Source organism: Branchiostoma lanceolatum, chromosome 19 (assembly GCF_035083965.1).
Source record: "Branchiostoma lanceolatum isolate klBraLanc5 chromosome 19, klBraLanc5.hap2, whole genome shotgun sequence".
In the NCBI taxonomy this organism is placed as follows: domain Eukaryota; kingdom Metazoa; phylum Chordata; class Leptocardii; order Amphioxiformes; family Branchiostomatidae; genus Branchiostoma; species Branchiostoma lanceolatum.
The window spans coordinates 6,824,705-6,842,882 of record NC_089740.1 but is presented as its reverse complement, the minus strand read 5'-3'; the positions used below and the strand labels follow the sequence as shown (position 1 = coordinate 6,842,882).

Sequence of the window (18,178 nt, the reverse complement as noted above, 5' to 3'; positions counted from 1 at the left end):
CAAACTGCGTTGTTTATTTATGGGTCGTAATGTCAAAATTTTCATCTGTGGAGTTTGTTTGTTGTGAAAATATTGGAAACGTTGGTATAAATATTGTATACGGGGATGGGCCAAGAAGAATGTGAGAAGGAGGTTTATTATAAATTGTGAAAATAGTACCAAAAAAAAATTCATTTTGCTTGCAGGTACTTTAAATGTATCCTCAGTGCAACAGCAATGTGATCTTCATCACCAAGAAAGGTTTTAAATTGAATTTCACTGTCATTATTTGTTGACTGTTATAAAATCATTTTCCCATCATATTTGACAGATTTTTGCTGCTCTTGTGGAAGACAATCCATCGATCATTTTGACAGACAAAAATGGCATGTTATACAACGTAAGATAGAATAGATTAGATTCAGATCAAACCAATACCAGAGTGTTTGTGTGAGTTTAATAGCTGCTGAAATTGAGATGTCAGAAAAATATCTAAGATGGATTTTTGACAATTAAGATGGCATATTATAACATGGAAAATATTAGAATCAGATCAAAAGTTTATTAGACCAGTACGTGTGTGTGGGTTTGCGTGGAAATTGAGATGTTAGAAAAAATCTAGAGCTGAGTAGATATGAGTAGATTTCTCTGGTTATGTCAGTGGTGGGTAGTCCCTTCAGTTATTGAAATTCTGAAATGAATTGAATTTGTGGTGAGACTTAGCTAGATTAGTCTTTACATCAGCAAATATCAACATTTTCAAATTATTTTCTAGTTTCTGAAATCTCACCTTCATCCAATTCTTTGTCAATTTCCATTTCAAAATCATATTTGATTACATGATTTTATTCAGTCTCTGATAAGGTCATGTTGATTTTATTATTTGAATGACATCCGCGGGTGCATCACTTTTCGTCTGTTTAAAAAAAAGTTAGAGTTTTTGACATATACATGTATACTATAAATCATAGTTTCATACAAAGCAGCTGCAAGACTATACCATGAAATGCAGCAAAAAATATTGGAAAACGATACTAATGTCAGAACGCCAAAATCAATTCTAAAGGCAAAGAAGAAATGAAAATGAAGAATCTATAATTCACTATACCATGTACTTTGTTAGTTATTTTTTCAATCTTTCTGACCACGTAAATTTCATAATGAAGCCAACTTTTTTTTTTCCCAAACCTTTTCTTATTCGCACACTTGCATCAGTTTTGGGGTTCCCAGAGGATGTAATCCATTTAATCAAAGTCAACATGGCCTAACACAGACCGAATCATACCTCCAAATCCATGGTGATAGAAGCCATAGCGATGGTGACATCATTATTGGAGATGGACTTCAGATCCTTCCTCAGTAAGTCTGGTACAGAAAGCTCTGTGGGGAGGGGGGCAATGTATTAGATAAATCCTATCATACAATGCATCATTTATGTACTATGTACATGTACAGCAAATTACATTTGCTACAAATTAGTAATATAACATCACTTTCAGTCTTGTGAATATCTATACAAAAATGAGTCACGTACAATATCATGAACAAACATAACACTGCCTAGAGTATAATCCTCCCTTGAGTGAAATGGAATATTCCTAAAACAACTAGAGGGAATACATACATGGTAATGGCATGTCATAAATGTCATAAAAACACTTAAGGTTGGTAATATAGTTCTCATCTAGTGATGGTATTGGGGTCAATGAAGTGATAGAATTTGGATGCAACATGCCAGTAGCCATCCTTCAAATGCTCTAGCTGTCTAGAACGTGGTATCCATTAGAAGTGCTATAATTACTAAAAGCCACAGGTATCAAATTTCTTGCTTCTCAGATTTAGGAACATGATGCTCAAGTGGAAGCTTAACCTTTAGTACACTGAAGTAGCCGTTTGGCACCCCATTCTCTATTGGTTACAGAGTTTGGCAGCAGGGAGAAGGTTAACATGAAAACAGAGTCTGAGGGGAAAGTCTGTACTTTGGTACACACAGTTTCAAGGAGTTACATTTAGTAAATGCAGTAAGATTCAAGATTTCCTCATAGCCCTCATAGTTTTCACTATGTCTTCTCAATGTGTTCTTTTCTAATGTCTGAGGGAAATAGATTTGTGTAAGCTGTACTAAAACTAAAAGTTTTCACATGCATCATAATCATCATATATCATAATTAGACAAGGAACAAGCAAATGCAAAGTGTTATATGTACATGACTTAAAATTTTCCCTTTCTAAAGTCATGTAAAGATCTTGTAAAAGTTCTATTCAATATATATTTTTTTTATACCAATATATATTTTATATTCATATTATATTCAACATATTTTTGAAGGTTCCCAAAGCTCACATTTTAGTATGCAATCTGTCTTCAAAGTTGATATTTCAAGAAATGCTACTTAATATATAATTATCAACCAACTTCAATCTAAACCACAAGCAGTAAGTTTACGGAATCCTAAAGGTATTATATATATCTTTTGGAATAATGCTCTGGGATTTCTGGAATAATCCTCTGGGCAAAGAGATACCAAACACAAATCACTGGAAAGCCTCCGAGTAGGGTCTTACTTGCACCAATCAGATTACTGAAGAGTACTTCAATCAATCATCCGTAGGCTGGGCTAAAATAAATTGAAGTGCAACCAGATTCAATCATCGGAGAAATTCAAAACCAGCCCTATAGCTACAAACAGCTTTGGATAAGGAAGAAAAATTATTACTTAGAATCAGATATTTTCTGTTAGGCCTAGGAAAAAAATTATGTGTTTCCTATTATGGTTAAGAAAAACTTAGGGTTGGGTAGGGAGGGATTCTATCTTTTTATCTCCATGAAAAATGGAGATATTGCTTTGGGTGTGTCTGTCTGTCTGTTTGTCTGTCTGTTTGTGTTTCCGCACCACTCCAGTCAGCATAACCCAAGAGCCTCTTGATGGATTACAATGATATTTGGTATGTGGATAGGTGTTGTGAAGCCGAAGGTCATGGTTGATTTTGGGCCCCCTGGTATGTGACCTTGGTACTGCAGCAGAACTTGGACGTGACCTGGATCTTTGTTTTTTTGGTGTTGATTTCGGCCAAATAAATCCAACTCATACAGTTTAACAATCATGTAAAATACATTATGACACTGCGTTATATTCAGAATCATATTGTTGTCATACAGATATGCATAATGTACAAGGACAAGTATACCAATAAACTGAACAAAGAAGTACAATATTTGATACACATTCTTACACCAACTGTTCAAAGCTTTACTCTTATGATTTACATTTTAGTGTGAAATACAGGAAGTCTGTTTTGAATTTCATCAGTCATATTTCAGATCAAAAATTTTGTGTCCCTTGCCAAGTTGCCAGCGGTCAACCACCAAAAAAGGGCTAGGGTCGGCAAGTTTTTGCTAGGTTTGGTAGGGTAACATTTATTTCCTCAACCTTAGGCCACACCAATCTAATTTCTTGGTTAACGGATTTTTTGTTGTTGTACGTGGACATCATGAAAACAGAAGGCTAGGGTGAAAACTTGCACTTGACCCTGTTCACTCCCTGAAACTGTGTGCACCAAAGTACAAACTTACCTCTGGGATTCTGTTTTCATGTTGATTTTCCAATCTAGCATTTTTTTAAAAATTCTGTCAAACAAGAAATTAAATTGGTGTCGCCTTACCTGGAGAATTCAAAACTTGCCCCATAGCTACAAACAATTTTGGATAAAGAAGAAAAACTACAATGATGAGTGGATATTTTCCAATGGACATTTCGTAGTCGTACCTGATATATCAAACTTAGCATCCTGTATGCTTTGGAACAATTTCCCTTCATCCACCTCAGGGCAGAAATCTTTAAGTCTCTCCAGAATGTCTTCGTCTTTTGGTGTGACCTTCTGAGCCTCCGCCGAACGGTTTACTGTGTCTACAAGAATCGTACCTGGAATGGGAAAAATATTGTTAGGGATGGGAAGAATCGTGGGAAAATGCTAGTGAGAGTATGTTCTCAAGTCAACAGTATGTAGAAATTTTTCACTGTTTTTTACCTCCTTGAAAGAGGTTCACCTCCTACAGGGATTTTGCGGTTGATTGTGTCTGACAGTGTGTGTTCGCAGCTATAAGTCAAGATCCCTTTGTTTGATGCATTTGTATGTACTTTGGCATGTCGTGTGCTAGTATGGGTAAGATGTTGATTTTGGGCACTATAGCAGTTTCTTTTGGACTTTTATCCTTGTACAAGTTGTAGTCATACACAATTTATGAATAAAGATAAGAATATCATTTTTTGCAATGATGACGTATTGGTAACAAATTGGTTTTTATTACAATTTCCAATAATTATAAATTTTACCTTTTTTCATAATATGATATTTAGGCATCGAACAAAAATTCAGCCGTGGTTAAGTACAATTCAATTGTCTGTCTCATTTGAAAGGAGAGATTATGTCAGATTTTTTTCAGAATTTCCAATAAATTCAATTTTTTCCCTAATATGACAGAATTTAGGCACAAGAAAACAAAAAAATTCAGCAGCGGTAAAGTATAATTCAATTCAATGATTGTTTGTCTCATAATTGAACAGAGAGATTATGTTAGATTTTTCTCAGATGGCTTAAACAAGCATTCAGCCAACACAGAGATTGTGCACATTTGATGCCAGGTACATTACTTGATTTACTTGGGAACTTGGGTCGATAAGATGACTTCTGATTAACCTTGGCCTTTCTTTGCCCCAGGCACAACAATGTTAGGAGTGGACTGTAATGGATTCCAGTACCACAGCATACGTTGTACATGTACATGCATGGCATATTATCAAAATCAATGCTACAAAAATTATGTGATACGAATATTCCAATATTCAGGTGGCTGTCACAAAATATCAATATCTTGCTTTTGAAATAAACATGTATTGAGAATATCTTTTTTTGGAACCTAGAACATTTCATATTGAAAGAAACAAATGCAACATTCAAAATGTACAAGCAAGGTCCCTTAGGAGGTTGAAATAACTTGTGATACAAGTACAAGAATATAATATTACATGTGCTTATAATTTATAAATTATAGTTTGATTAGTACACAGATGGTGTTGAAATGAGTAACTACTTGTACGTACATTCATACTCGCTCACTCACACACAAACATGCACACTCACACACAAACATACGCACACTCAAACACACACACACACACACACACACACACATACAAGTATACATAATGGACATTGTCACACACATACACACAAGAATTGTAACAAAATAATTAATTGCATTTTCACATAGAAGAAATATAGTTTAAAATAGGTACATGTAGTATGTAGACAACTGTGCACAGTCACTTATATCTATTCAATCAGATTTTTTTCCTAATAGTACAAATAAAAGTTTACCCATGAGCAATGCTGCAAGTTGCTTGTCCATAACAGTTGCATCTTTCTCTAGAATCTTCTCTGCTACCAGAGTTGTACAGGATCCGACTGTTTCAACCGTTTTGTCACAAGCATCGCTTTCCGGTCTCTCGTCTTTATGGTGGTCTATAACCTCAACAACCGCTGACTCTAAATCCTGGTCTTCTCGCGCCCTAATAACGTTGTGGTCTACCAGAGTCAGCGATAGTTTGTCGTTTGCATGCAGCGATGTGAGGTTGATGTCGTCGCGGAAGGTTAGAGAGTCCGCGGGAATCTCCTGCTGTGCGAGGAAGAACGTTGTTTCCGTGCGAAGCGGGAGGTCGGCGCGGGGGATGTTGAGTACGGGGACGTGTGCAACACTTGTGTCATCAATAGCAGCAGTCTGGAAGGAAGGAAAGAAAAATTAAAAGTGCTGCACGAATTGTTCTTTTCATAGCAACACAGTTTATTAGCTAGCAGGGCGTCAGGGCATCTTTTGGATGCCTTACACTGAGAAAACAAAGAAATTAGACACCCTCTTTTTGCAGGGTACTCCTAGGGCCGGAGTACACCCTATTTCTCTGAAATTACATAGTACATTTTTTTCCACACACTGTTCTTTTTTCCTCATACCATACCCTGGGACAACATGGGATTGACATGCAAAGCTACAGGGTAATTGTTTTCAGATGCCCTCGAGCTCCCTGCTGTCTATAAATCCTAGCTAGAGACCTGTAGCGACACTATACAAGTTGCAATTGTATGCTTGGATAGAATTACTTTAAAATCATAGCAATCTGTTCTTGTGTACATGTCATAATAAGATAGCATATGCAGGTTCAATGAATAAAGTGGTCATTCTTCTTTGTAACATTCAAATTGTGCTATTGTCCAGATCAACAAAATGACGTACCTTGTGCAAAAAGAAGGCATAAGCCAAGGCAGAAACTGTGGAGTCCAGATCACAGGCTTCATTCCCTATTACTACATGGAACTTGGAGTACTGTTCAGGCGAACCCTGCAAGTATATGTAAGAAACAATGAAGGATAAGCCACAACATCAATATGTACTTAATATCTAGTAATAACAATTTCATTTGTAACATTGAATAACAAGATACATGCTCTCAAAATGCAATTGGCTTTGCCAATAAAATATCTATGTTTTTTTTTAGAAAAAAATGTTACGTGCAGTTTGGCATAAAGCTGATAGGGGACTTAATGTTCAATTGTATTTTTCTTCAACTTTAAACCTCCAGCAATTAGCCTGAAACTATTCTATATTATCATCAACTATCATGGAAATTTGATTTTTTTATTATCATACAGTCACATATAATGTACACATAACCAGGTTCCTCCTTGAAATTTAGTCAAGGTACTCCAATCAAAATTTTCACTGTCAAAATGTAGGAGGGGTCGAGAATAAGTCCATAATTGGAAAGGCAGTCCTTCAAATGAACTTTAAGGACAAGAACGTAAACTAATTATTTTTGGATCTCAATGCCCTACATAACAACCTTCAACATCAAGGTCAAACACTTTGCATTACTACCCTGACGTCTTTCATATATTTGGTATCAACTTACTAAATGCGGATATACGATAAATCCCTTTTGGGGCGTATCAAGATCAAATTCAGAAATTAACCATGAAATTAACAACTTATATTTATGAAATTTTCGTGACCACCTTACTCAAGCAGAAATAACCTTGCTGCTGATTTCTAATTGAAAATGACCTTCAGCTTGATGTGCAGATATATAGGTAAAAATTCATACCTAATATTGTAATGTAATAAATCTTTTACTTCCTTGTCAGACGCACCAAGCAGATCATAATATATGTATCATATAATACCATGCATGTCCGCATATTATAAACTGTATTATCTTACCAGTATTTGTTGTTTGGTTTGTAATTTTGCTAACAACATTATAACATGGATTAATAGATTTTACCATTTGTTCTGTGTGAAAGAAGGAGGGGGTCTGGAAACATTATCACAAATATCAGAGAAGAATGTTTTTGAAATTTGCATAATTTATGAGAAAATGCTCCGATAGCATTCTGTGAATGGGTGATGAGATTCTTGCCCTTCTTACATATAGATTTTGGTGGAGAAGAAGGATATCAATTAAGCAAAGGTCAGCAATTGTACATGTGTAGAGGAAATGGTCACCAGTGATCGAGTAAGATCTTAGAAATTGAAATTGAAGAGGGGGTCAGTGAAGCCTGCTATCTTCGATCAAATATTCTTGGCAATGATATCAGTTTATAATCAGATGACAGTTATTGCATTGACGATGTCAATCAGTCATGAATGGAACTTGTGACTTGAGACAAAAATAGACCACAGCAATGTACAACTGGAATATCTTTAGTCTTAGATGTCAAGATCAGTGACCGTGTTAAGTAGGACCCTACCAGGTCAAGGTTTCAGCCTTGTAGGGTTTGCTGTTAGGGGTTTGATATTAATTGTTATACTTTTTTTGTCAACACTGCTTTAAGTATAAGAAATTGTCTAATAGATTAATTTCAGCTGCTTGTTTGTTCTTTCAATTTCATGCACAATAAAAGAAAACTAATATACTCAGGTGTACTGGTTAAATTTCATCTCAATTATTTTTCGATTCAGAATGAAGATTGTTTGTGCACAAACTGTTCATCTGGAAAAAAACAGTGTACCAGTTACACTTTCACATGCTGCACCCTTCAGCTGAATGCGCCATGTTTGATATTTGTATGTAGACTCCAGACAAACAAGTTACAGACACAACCTGGCCTTTGGACTAAAGCATCTGACCTCACTGGCAGGGAGGAGGGGCAGGGACAGACTGAAACTTAGGGATGGACCAGACTTTGTACTCTAAAAAAATACAATATGCTTATTTTGATGAATAGAATGATTATTATTCATCTCCATCTAGGGATTGCTATTTTCTATTCCGAATAATTATAATTTAGGTCAGACACAATTTTATAACTGCATGTTATACCATCACACAACGAAACAAATTAAATCAGTTGATATGTCACTTTTCTAACCCGTTTACAATATGTTTACAATGTTTAAAAATATTACTGAATTCATTCTTGATTAGAGATTTAGTCACTGACTGTTTAATTAATAACAGTTGTTACAACAGTAACTATCATCATATGCCATATGGAGTAATAAAATGTAATTTTACGGTTGTACAAGTTAATACACTGAACAGTCAAAACTCTAATTGGTTTAATCACCCAATGTATCATGCTGAAACAACTCTCTTCATAATCTTTTACATGTAGTTATAATATCATCAGGGGTTGTCTAAAGGGGGTTGCAGGGGCCCTATGCCCCCATGTCCTGACCATGCACCCCCTTACCCTGGGGAGCGGATTCTCTGACAAGTATAAAGTTCTAATTGACCAGGGATGCTACTGGGCACATACGGCATATGGCAACTGTGACCTGCAGTAAATTCCCCCTCAGAAAGCCTTAGCCCCATTCTAACTTATAGTTATACACTGTCTCCTGCTTGGTCGCTACAAGCCCTTTCAACGCTCACCCTTTTAATTTTTTCCTAAAGCTAGAAAACACCCTGTTATACTATCCCCAGTTATCTTCTTTAGTTATACATACACTGTCAGGTCCCTTTAAGTTTTAATACTTCAACCAACGGAAGCCATATAACCAACCCTTTCAGTGTGCAAGAAAACAAACTAAATGGATTATACTGCTTTCAGGGATAAGAAACACTGATGGCACATTTTATGGTTGGAATCTTGGCTTCCATTTGGCAGCGGTCCCAGAAATGCAGTCTTGATGGGCCAAGTCAAGTGTCTAGTCCCTGGGGAGATAGCTGCAGTGCATGCTTCCTGGGGATGAGTAGCTATTTGTCATTTTACGCCACAAGATTAGGGCTGCATACCTAAACACTGGACCTGAACTGGACTTGTAAAAACGTTTAGGTTCAAGTCCATAAAAACCTAAACGTCTACCGGTAGATCTGGAAACAACTCCAGACTTGCAAATAATCTCTCGCTTATATTCTCTGTGATAAAAAGTACAATGTCAGCAAAACCAAATTACATCTATCTTTGCAGCTTGAAGTTGAACCTGAAATTCTATAGCTATTAAACTTGACAATTTTAAACAAGATGGTGACAGTTTAGATTTTACTACTATAACAAATTCTATCATTTCTTTCTGGCACTGAATTTCAATTTAAAATAGATTAGCATTCACAAGCCTTTTTAAGGGTGTATTATAGAAAATTAAACCAACAAGATGCACACAAAAAAATGCATATGTAGCAAGTATTACGATTTAATAAAATTTCTGCTACCAAACGATGAGAGAGGCATACGCCTGTGAATATTACTGGGAATTTGGTCGAAATATATGCCAGAACGAAAACCTAGTTTTATCGACAAGTGAGCCGGAATCCTTAATTATAAAGTACTGCTTGAGCCTTGAGAATATTCCTACAGCACTTCCAGTAAAATTCAAGTCAAGTGCTCTTTCCCGACTAAGCTTGTATAGTACGTATACTGGCGTTAATGGTTAAGTGCTATGAAATCATGTCGTTTCCTTGGGCCATTTGTCTGTTTATCCTCCAGGTTATCATTTAGCCACTGAAGTATGAGAATAATGGTGAAACATAAACAGGGTTATCTCTGGAGATAAAAGGGTAATAAATATTCTGTGTTGCTGGGCTACCGTTCATGAACCAAGGGGTTAGGGTAAGGAGATTTTGTGACATGTACATCGTACATGTAACAGAAAAAAATATAATATTTGTCACAACATTGTAAATATAACTAATGCATGGGTCAGTTTAGGTATTTTCTGCATTAAAAATCATATCATAATCTATACTCATCTGAAACATAGCCATCTGAGTAATGAGGCTGTTGTAGTGCCTTTTAATTGCTCAAGGCACTTCCTCAATCCCAGGACCCCAATTTACGTCCCTTCTGAAAGACGAATGCAGCTCCAACCAAGATGCCCTTCCCCGGATTCCAACCAGGGTCTCCAAGTTACTAACTAATTGGAACCAGGAGCTCAACTGTGAGACTGCTACCAATTGAGCTACAGGGACATCCCATAAAATTCTGATTCTAAAAATTGTCAAGTAAAGCAGTTATATATACATGTAAGTCAACTATTCAAGAAAAATAGATTTTAACATATTGTGTATTTTCTAGCTTCAAACTATCACTAGATTTAGAGCTCAGTGTACATTTCTAATACAAGTTATATTGATATAGACTGACCTTGTAAAAAAGGTCACATTTCCTGCATGATTTGTCATGGATGACAATATCCGAAATTCCACGCTATGTTAACGATGTACAGTTCCTTTCAAATCAATAATTAATAAGCCAAGTAAAATGCCAGATAAAAACTGAATCATCCTTGTGTACATTGTCATCATAATTCATATGGTTGTCCTTTTCTTTCTCTATTGTCTGTATTTCAACATATGGTTGATGCTGTATACTGTAAGTCTTGAAATGTTTGCAGTAGATTTATTTTCCTGATTTTTACAGTGACCTCGCCACTGCAAATTCACATCACCACATATTTGTATTTCCACTATATAATAAGACTACACTACAGAAGTGTTTCAACCGTTAACTCAAAACACTGTGAAGATCTCCATTCTCTTTCGACTTCGAAATTAATTTCCAGCAAAAATAAATGAAGCTACAGCATCATGTCCCTATCTCAAGTCATGCATTAAAACATTAAAACAGGGTTTGAAAAATAGTAGCCTCTACCAGACTTTGAATTTGCAGGCTAGAAAATAATAGCAATCTGCAAAATAGGAAGAATGCTTTGACAGAGGAACTAGCCTAACAAGGGAAACAGTTTTTAAGCCCTCAAAGAAGCCTGGTGTGTAGACTGCAAAAATATGTAGTCCAGTGAGTGAGGTAATGCAGTGAGAAATTGGTGCAGTCATGCATATATTCAATGCAAATTTCATTACTGAACAGCTTGTCCTACAACATCGTTTCATCTATGGAACAAATTTGGGGTTGTTTTGAGTACATAATTACAATCATTTGTTCCTGTAATTAGTGTGCTTCCTGTTTTGATTAAGTGAAATTTCAGGTTAATCAACTTGTTTTTCAAGATAGACAAATGATGATGCACAACATAGAGATGAACCATTCATACAACTTCAAGAGGACTAGATACGAGTAATGGTTTATACAGTATTTTGATTGTTAATAATGTATTAGTCAATTCATAATTATACCATATCGGAGTAGGGTGGAGACTGGTACTAGTATACTAGAAAGGTACATGTAGCTATATATAGGGTAGCATGGTTTTGTGGTTAGGGTTGTGCCCCAATGCTATTCTCTTGGGAAAGGCACTTAACAATTATTTCCTTACTCGACTTGTGAGAAAATGACTATTAAGCTTTGGCTAGGGACGTTCTCTCGGATGGGACGTCAAGCCAGAAGTTCCATGTTTGAGGAGAGCCACATACATTTGTATACATCTACAGATCTAGCTTGTGGTGTTGTGTTGGCATAACGGTTAGGGTGTTTGGCCCAGAACCCAGAGGCCCTGGGTTCGAATCCCCTGACATGCCATCGATTTTGTGCCCTTCTGTTAGAAAAGGCACGTAACATGACTTTCCTCATCTCCACCTAGGTGTAAAAGTGGTTACTTGACTTTGGTTGGTTAGGTAAAACTAAAAAAGTAAAAGGTGGTGGATTGAGAGGGTTGGCCTTCCGATACAATGCCCTGGACACAATGGACAACAACCCACTTCTCCTACGGACTCAAAAAGGCTATAGGACTACCTTTTACCTTTTCACACATCGAGCACAAAAATGTAGTGAGAAGGGGTCCTTCCTAGTGTGAGTGAATCAAATCTTACACTCCGGTCTTACACAATTGCCAAGTGCAAGACCAATGTTCAAAACAGCCACCCACAGTCTACACTCTGACACTTCAACTGTTGACAAAACAAACATGACACGAAAGAGATTTGTTTGTTTACGGTACCTCCCCCTTCTGTTCAGGCACTTGTACCAAAAATTTGGCCATGTACCGTATATTTACAACTAGTGAAAAGAAATATACAGAAAGGAAGAAGAAATGTTTTGGCATCATCATAAACAGTAGCCTGCCAGTAGAATTCACGCTTTTGGCCCCAATTCTGTTGAGTTACATAAGAAACACTTGAAAGAAAGAAAGAAATGTAAATATCACATGATTATAGATAATTATAGATAATTATTTGCAGACAATTGGTGTAATGGTTTTATAACAAGATATAAACTCTTGTAGCCTTATATCATTGTGACATTTTCTTTTGACAAACAACATTTGAAACAATCAAATTATGGAACTTTATCATACAGCAAAAAAGAAGAAAATCAAATTTGCCAAGAAATTAAAATATTTCTTTTGATTGCGTAGTCCAAATAGTACGTGATTTTTTACCATTTTTTTCTAAAGAAATAAAAAACTTAACCATTAAGATTTATTAACTAAACAGATATCTAGGTATGCCATATATCATATATCAAGATGATGATTTTTGACATCGCTGCCCCCCACCCCCATATTCTTAAGGATAAAAAAACAATTGTTTTGAAAGTCACGTTATTGTTTTCAAGACCCAAATATGGTTAGAAAAACAAAATATTTTCACAGCATATGCGGCACACGCCATAAGAATTATTATTTCAGTACAAAAAGGTAAAAGCTATTAAACGATTCGCAGACTTGAACCTGGCACAGTCCCAGTGTCCTAGAATTTCAGACGACGTTTTTTTTTTCGTTTTCAAGGAGCGCTGATCAAATAAAGAGAAATATTTCCTCACCGCAGCTTGCTTGGCGTTCTTCAGAAATTCCTCCATGGTTGATCGTCTCTTGTGAGTGTTTCTGAACGGTGGAAAGCGCTGGAGGTTTCAGGAATTCATTATTAGAAGGGAAAAAGGGGGAAGAAACATCAGAGATAAAATCGCGTATCACGTCGACTGCTCGACTGAACCGAAAATCATCAACCACTCCCCCTTACCTCATTACATAGTGACCTCAGAAATATGACACAATTTTCAACCTCTTTCTTTACAAAATAAGTAACAAATAATGTCATTTATTCACGCCATTTACATCGGAAATGATGTACAGAAGCTAAGACATAGTTTTATTAATTTATTTCTGAGAGGAAAGGAAATAAAAATATCAAACATTGCATGCTGCGTAATCTGTCCTATCGGGTATGAGGTAAGACTTGACTTTTGACCTTTGGACCGGCTTGCATGGAAAAGTACGGTCTCTGCAAGCATGACGGAGAAATGGCAGGAAAACAAAACATCAACTCACTCGATTTGGAAGTCTTGTGGAGAAGGAAACAAGACAGAACAGGACGAAAGAGGAGACTATGATGATCAGGAACGGCCCCAAACGGGCCATGCCATTTTACCCTCCTGGAAAGCTCTCCTGTTTTCGTTTCGTCTGACAATGAACTCCTGATGGTCTAAGAGCGCCGCCTATTAGTTAGGTACAGTACTGCATGAAATATTGATTAGTTTTAGGCGAAACTTCACGTGAATGGATGGATAAATGAAATGAGTTGGAAACTTATGCCCAATTTGATCAGGTAATTTTGTTGGATTGGCCCACTCCTACAATCTTCTTTCTAGAATTTCCAGTGAACTTCATGGTTAACTGCATGTACATTACCTTACCTAAACTATAACATTAGATATAATGTTATATCACGTAAACGTTGACTTCTCAAAAACTTATCAGAAAACAACAGATCAGAAAGAAATCAACGCACAGACACCAGAAATACAGCAAAATAGTCCACTTTATTAAAATGCCCTGTTTAACCCATTCACCCCCAAAATATTCATAAAAATATTATTCAAACCTTAGCCCATCTAACTTTTATCAGATACTTGTGATATATATAAATAGATCCCATATAAATATCAGCACATTGTTCTATAACATTCTTCATGTAACGTTCTTATCAAGCAGCACATCATACAATACATGCAACATCTACTTTGGATGCTGACATCCTATTAAACATACGATTTCCACAGTTAGACGCGTTAACACATTTTCACTATGCAACTTTGCAATTCGTTAACTGTTAGTTCATATCATCTCTGCAGCCATTGGACAATTGCATGATTCATTTAATACCGTAGCATTCAATTAGTCTACATATTTACAGCCAATGTTCCCTGTTTACGCTGTTGTTAGGAAAACAGAAAATTTCTGAGTAATTCCTAGAAGCTCTTCATTGCATAAGTCTTTTCATTTTCTTAGAGTTTGCAGAGGCTTGAAGTTAAGTCTTTGATTCTTCCATACTAACTACATTTTTATTTTCATAATTTTCAAGTTTACCAAGGATTTTCTTGACTATAAGACTAAGTGTTTTTCCTGTTAATGCACATATGTCAGAAGCTTACGTTTAAATAACTTCCTAAGTTAATAACAAAGTTAAGGCCCTCAGTTAAACACGTCATTAGGCCTGTGATAGGGTAAACAAAATTTTAATTCAGGATTGCTGTACACGAAAAAAGAAAGATTCCAAACACCAATCATCTACAGCAGAAGCCATAGTACACAGCACATATTAGCTCTTTTAATTGTTCATTTCCTAGCAAAATATGATTCGTCAAACTAGAATTAAATGACGCGTGTCAACTTCCAACGACGAAGACACTTCGGACTAGAATCGGCTGGTACTGTGCGTCTTCCGAAGGTGGCCGAAGAAGCTTCGGGCCTTGCTCGGCTTTGATTCACGTTCTTCTTTTTCCTCTTTCAGATCGTCGTCAGCCAGTGATGAACGCAGTTGCTTCTTGAGCCAGGACAGCGGGGCGCTGACTTTGGACCGTTGGTGATGAGACAGCATCTGTGATTGGGTAATCATGAGTCCATAAGGTCACGTGTTCAAAACAGTTTGTTCTTTTTCTCAGTTTGTGAATTTTAAGTTTGCGATGTTAGAATTATGACAATGATAAATTATGACAATTGATGATGAATTATGACAATTGCACAACAAATGTAGTCGGCCCCTTACTGATAAAAATGGAAACTGAACCTATTTCAGCACCAAGGAGAGCAACAATCATATTTTTTTTTTCTCTCTGGTTTATCCTTTGGCAACATCTATAGATGTGTGTATATCGTGTGTTTAAATACATTGTTCAATCATTCTAAACAAGGCTTTGCTTGCGTCGCTTCCAGAGTTTAACTTTAACCACATCATTGCACTTAATAAATGATAAGGCCATGACATTAGGATTTTGGTAATTAATGGGATATATTTGCTCATTTTGCAGCTGCTTTGTACGATCTACAGTATTTTTGAGACCTTTTTTTTTGGAAACAGACGAAAATTGATGCATGCGCGATTGTCATCCATATCATCAAATCAACATGACCTAATGGTACAAACTTTATAACTAGCTCTTTCACTTTTTCTAAATGTAAGAAATTATCATTATCAATCTCAGCACTTTCATACCTCTGTGCTCTGTGACCTTCGCAGATTGGACTCGGTGACCTCGGGCGGCGCTGGCTGTCTCCGCTCTCTGAAGCTCTCATATCTCTTTGCGCCTCGCTCGAAATGTCCCACCTTTTCCCTCACGTCACCAAATATGGGCGCGCTGATCCGCCCCCTCCGGCGGGGAGGGGGGACAGGGGAGCTCCCAGCTTCGTTAACGGACTCGAGTTCGGTGACCCCCAGGGTGGCAGAGCTGCGTCGTTCGCCCGCCTCATTAGTGGCCACGACCTCGTAGTTCCCAGAGTCCTCCGCACGGACTCGGAAGATGACGAGCGTGAATTCTTCTTCGCTCTCCCGGATCAGCTTGTGGCGGTAGTCCTGTCGAACCTCACGACCGTCCTTCTCCCTGTTAAACAGCACACATGTACATCAGTTGAAGACAAGCTCACTCTTGCGGTATGGTCGCATACATCATACGATCATCGCACGATTGTAAACTGAGGGAATTCTTGGGACAATGGTTCATGTGTCTTGCAAAATTCAGCTGCTGTCTTATCACCTAGAAATAAATTGCTTGAAATCCTTGTTAGCGGTTCGTTCTGTTGCAGCCTGCTTGAAAAGTCTGAGGCATAAAAACTGCACAATGACCTACAACGAATGCTTTGTTCCTGAGGAAATGGCTTATCTTACAACTGAACTAATTTCAGTACCAAGGAGAGAAACAACCGTATGAGGTTACATTTTCTTTCCCTATAGCTTATCCATGCATCTCTTATGGCATGGTCACATTCCTCAATGTTGGTGTACCATTTTGGTGCTGGAGAATTTTCAAGAAGGCTGTAACAGAACCAACCACTGACAAGGATCTAAGACAGTATTTTCCAAAACAAGGCAGCTGAATATTGTTCAATACATGCACGACTACAATAAGAATTTTCTCAGTTTGCTAATCTTTAATTATGACAATGGCACAACAAATGTGGTCGGTTTTTACTGAGAAAAATTGCTTAACATACAACTTAACCCATTTCAGCACCAAGGAGAGCAACAATCTTGTTTTTAGATATTTCTTTTCTCTCTGGTTTATCCTTTGGCAAAATCTATAAATGTGTGTCTATTGTGTGTTTAAAATGTATTTCCAACATCATAAGTTAATAGTAGACTTTTTGGTCGACACCTGTAGTGTCCATATCCATACTTATGCTTTGGTCCCAATTGGTAAAAGCGGCCCTGCCGGGCAGTTAAAGGGCTGCAGATTTTTGCACTTTCGAGCTTTACCCCTACGCCTAAAGAGTTATTTTTGGGCACGACCGGGGCCCTCGAAGTTTTTAACATGGAGTTAAAATCAATGCGGGACCCGGTAACAAATAGGCACCATGAGCTAATCGTGAGAACACCGAGAGGTAGTCTACCGGAACAAATCTTGTGTCCTTGGGCTCCGGCCGGTTCTACACCCCCTACGGGTACCGATGCAATTGTGACCTAATCATTAGTATATTTGGCGGTGTATCTAACATTGACTCACCAGGTGACCATGGGGTTGGGGTACCCTCCAATGCTGCACTCAAACCGCACTTCGGACCCGATCTTGACCATGGTACTGACCAGTCCCTTCTTGAAGAACGGAGACACGTAGTTCCTGAGAACGTCTCCCATGTTGATCCCCGGTTCTTTTCCTAAATATGAACACAAGAATCTGTTTATGCTCCTGCCTGAAGATTGTAACATCTACTAAACATAATTCCACCAGTGAGGGTACATAATTCCGCCTCCCTAAAAAGATACGTCCAAACAGATCTCCAACCCAACGTCTCCCAGTATAATGCACTCCTGTATATATAAACTGTGCATACCTGGGGGTGCTGCACTAGAGATCTTTTAAACCCAATGTTTTTCATAGTGGCAGATTTATGTAACCCAGCAGATTAATGTTAATGGGGGTTAACATATCAAGGGATGAAAAAAGCAGCAAAATTGCAGCGTTTCTTTTGCAGTGGAGTTTGCTTTAGTTTGTAAAAGCCGTTGGTAAATTTGTGCAGGCTTATAACATCAGCTATAAAAAAAATCAAGAGAAAAATTGCAAAATAAAAATGTAAGATTGCAGCATTTGAATAGGAGGCAGTGGCAACAGTTATGGAGTACACTGTGCAATATGTTGTATTACATGGTTATAAATAGAATCATACTTCCCATTTGATGTGTTAAAAATATAACTAAATCAATTCTTTACTACAAAACACCCCCCTCCCTTTCATCGTTGGTTGTATAATCATTAGCAACAAGACATTTATCATTATAACCGATATCCTTCTACTAAAGTGTTGAACTGTGTAAAT

The 18,178-nt window shown here is 37.2% G+C and overlaps 2 protein-coding genes across 8 annotated transcripts in view; both read right to left on the bottom strand.

Annotated features, from left to right (window-relative positions):
• Positions 1 to 13,872, bottom strand: part of LOC136425743 (protein prune homolog 2-like) — a 45,233-nt gene extending 31,361 nt beyond the window's left edge. For 3 of the 7 annotated variants that reach the window (XR_010754119.1, XM_066414683.1, XM_066414684.1), the window contains exons 1-6: positions 13,700 to 13,864; positions 13,195 to 13,272; positions 6,269 to 6,373; positions 5,359 to 5,758; positions 3,747 to 3,902; positions 1,265 to 1,359 (exon numbers count right to left, since the gene is read on the bottom strand). Coding sequence is in view for 6 of the 7 variants with exons in the window: in XM_066414683.1 (XP_066270780.1) it covers positions 1,265 to 1,359; positions 3,747 to 3,902; positions 5,359 to 5,758; positions 6,269 to 6,373; positions 13,195 to 13,272; positions 13,700 to 13,789 (924 nt within the window). In the remaining variant the exon portion in view is untranslated. Of the gene's footprint in view, positions 1 to 1,264; positions 1,360 to 3,746; positions 3,903 to 5,358; positions 5,759 to 6,268; positions 6,374 to 13,194; positions 13,273 to 13,699 lie in introns of all 7 variants that reach the window. The other 4 variants (XM_066414687.1, XM_066414688.1, XM_066414686.1 and 1 more) reach the window with 3 other exon arrangements.
• Positions 13,873 to 14,171: 299 nt separating this feature from the next.
• Positions 14,172 to 18,178, bottom strand: part of LOC136425921 (uncharacterized) — a 31,219-nt gene continuing 27,212 nt past the window's right edge. The window contains exons 27-29 of the mRNA XM_066414845.1: positions 17,368 to 17,518; positions 15,864 to 16,248; positions 14,172 to 15,248 (exon numbers count right to left, since the gene is read on the bottom strand). Coding sequence (XP_066270942.1) covers positions 15,066 to 15,248; positions 15,864 to 16,248; positions 17,368 to 17,518 — 719 coding nt within the window. The 3' untranslated portion in view covers positions 14,172 to 15,065. The remainder of the gene's footprint in view (positions 15,249 to 15,863; positions 16,249 to 17,367; positions 17,519 to 18,178) is intronic.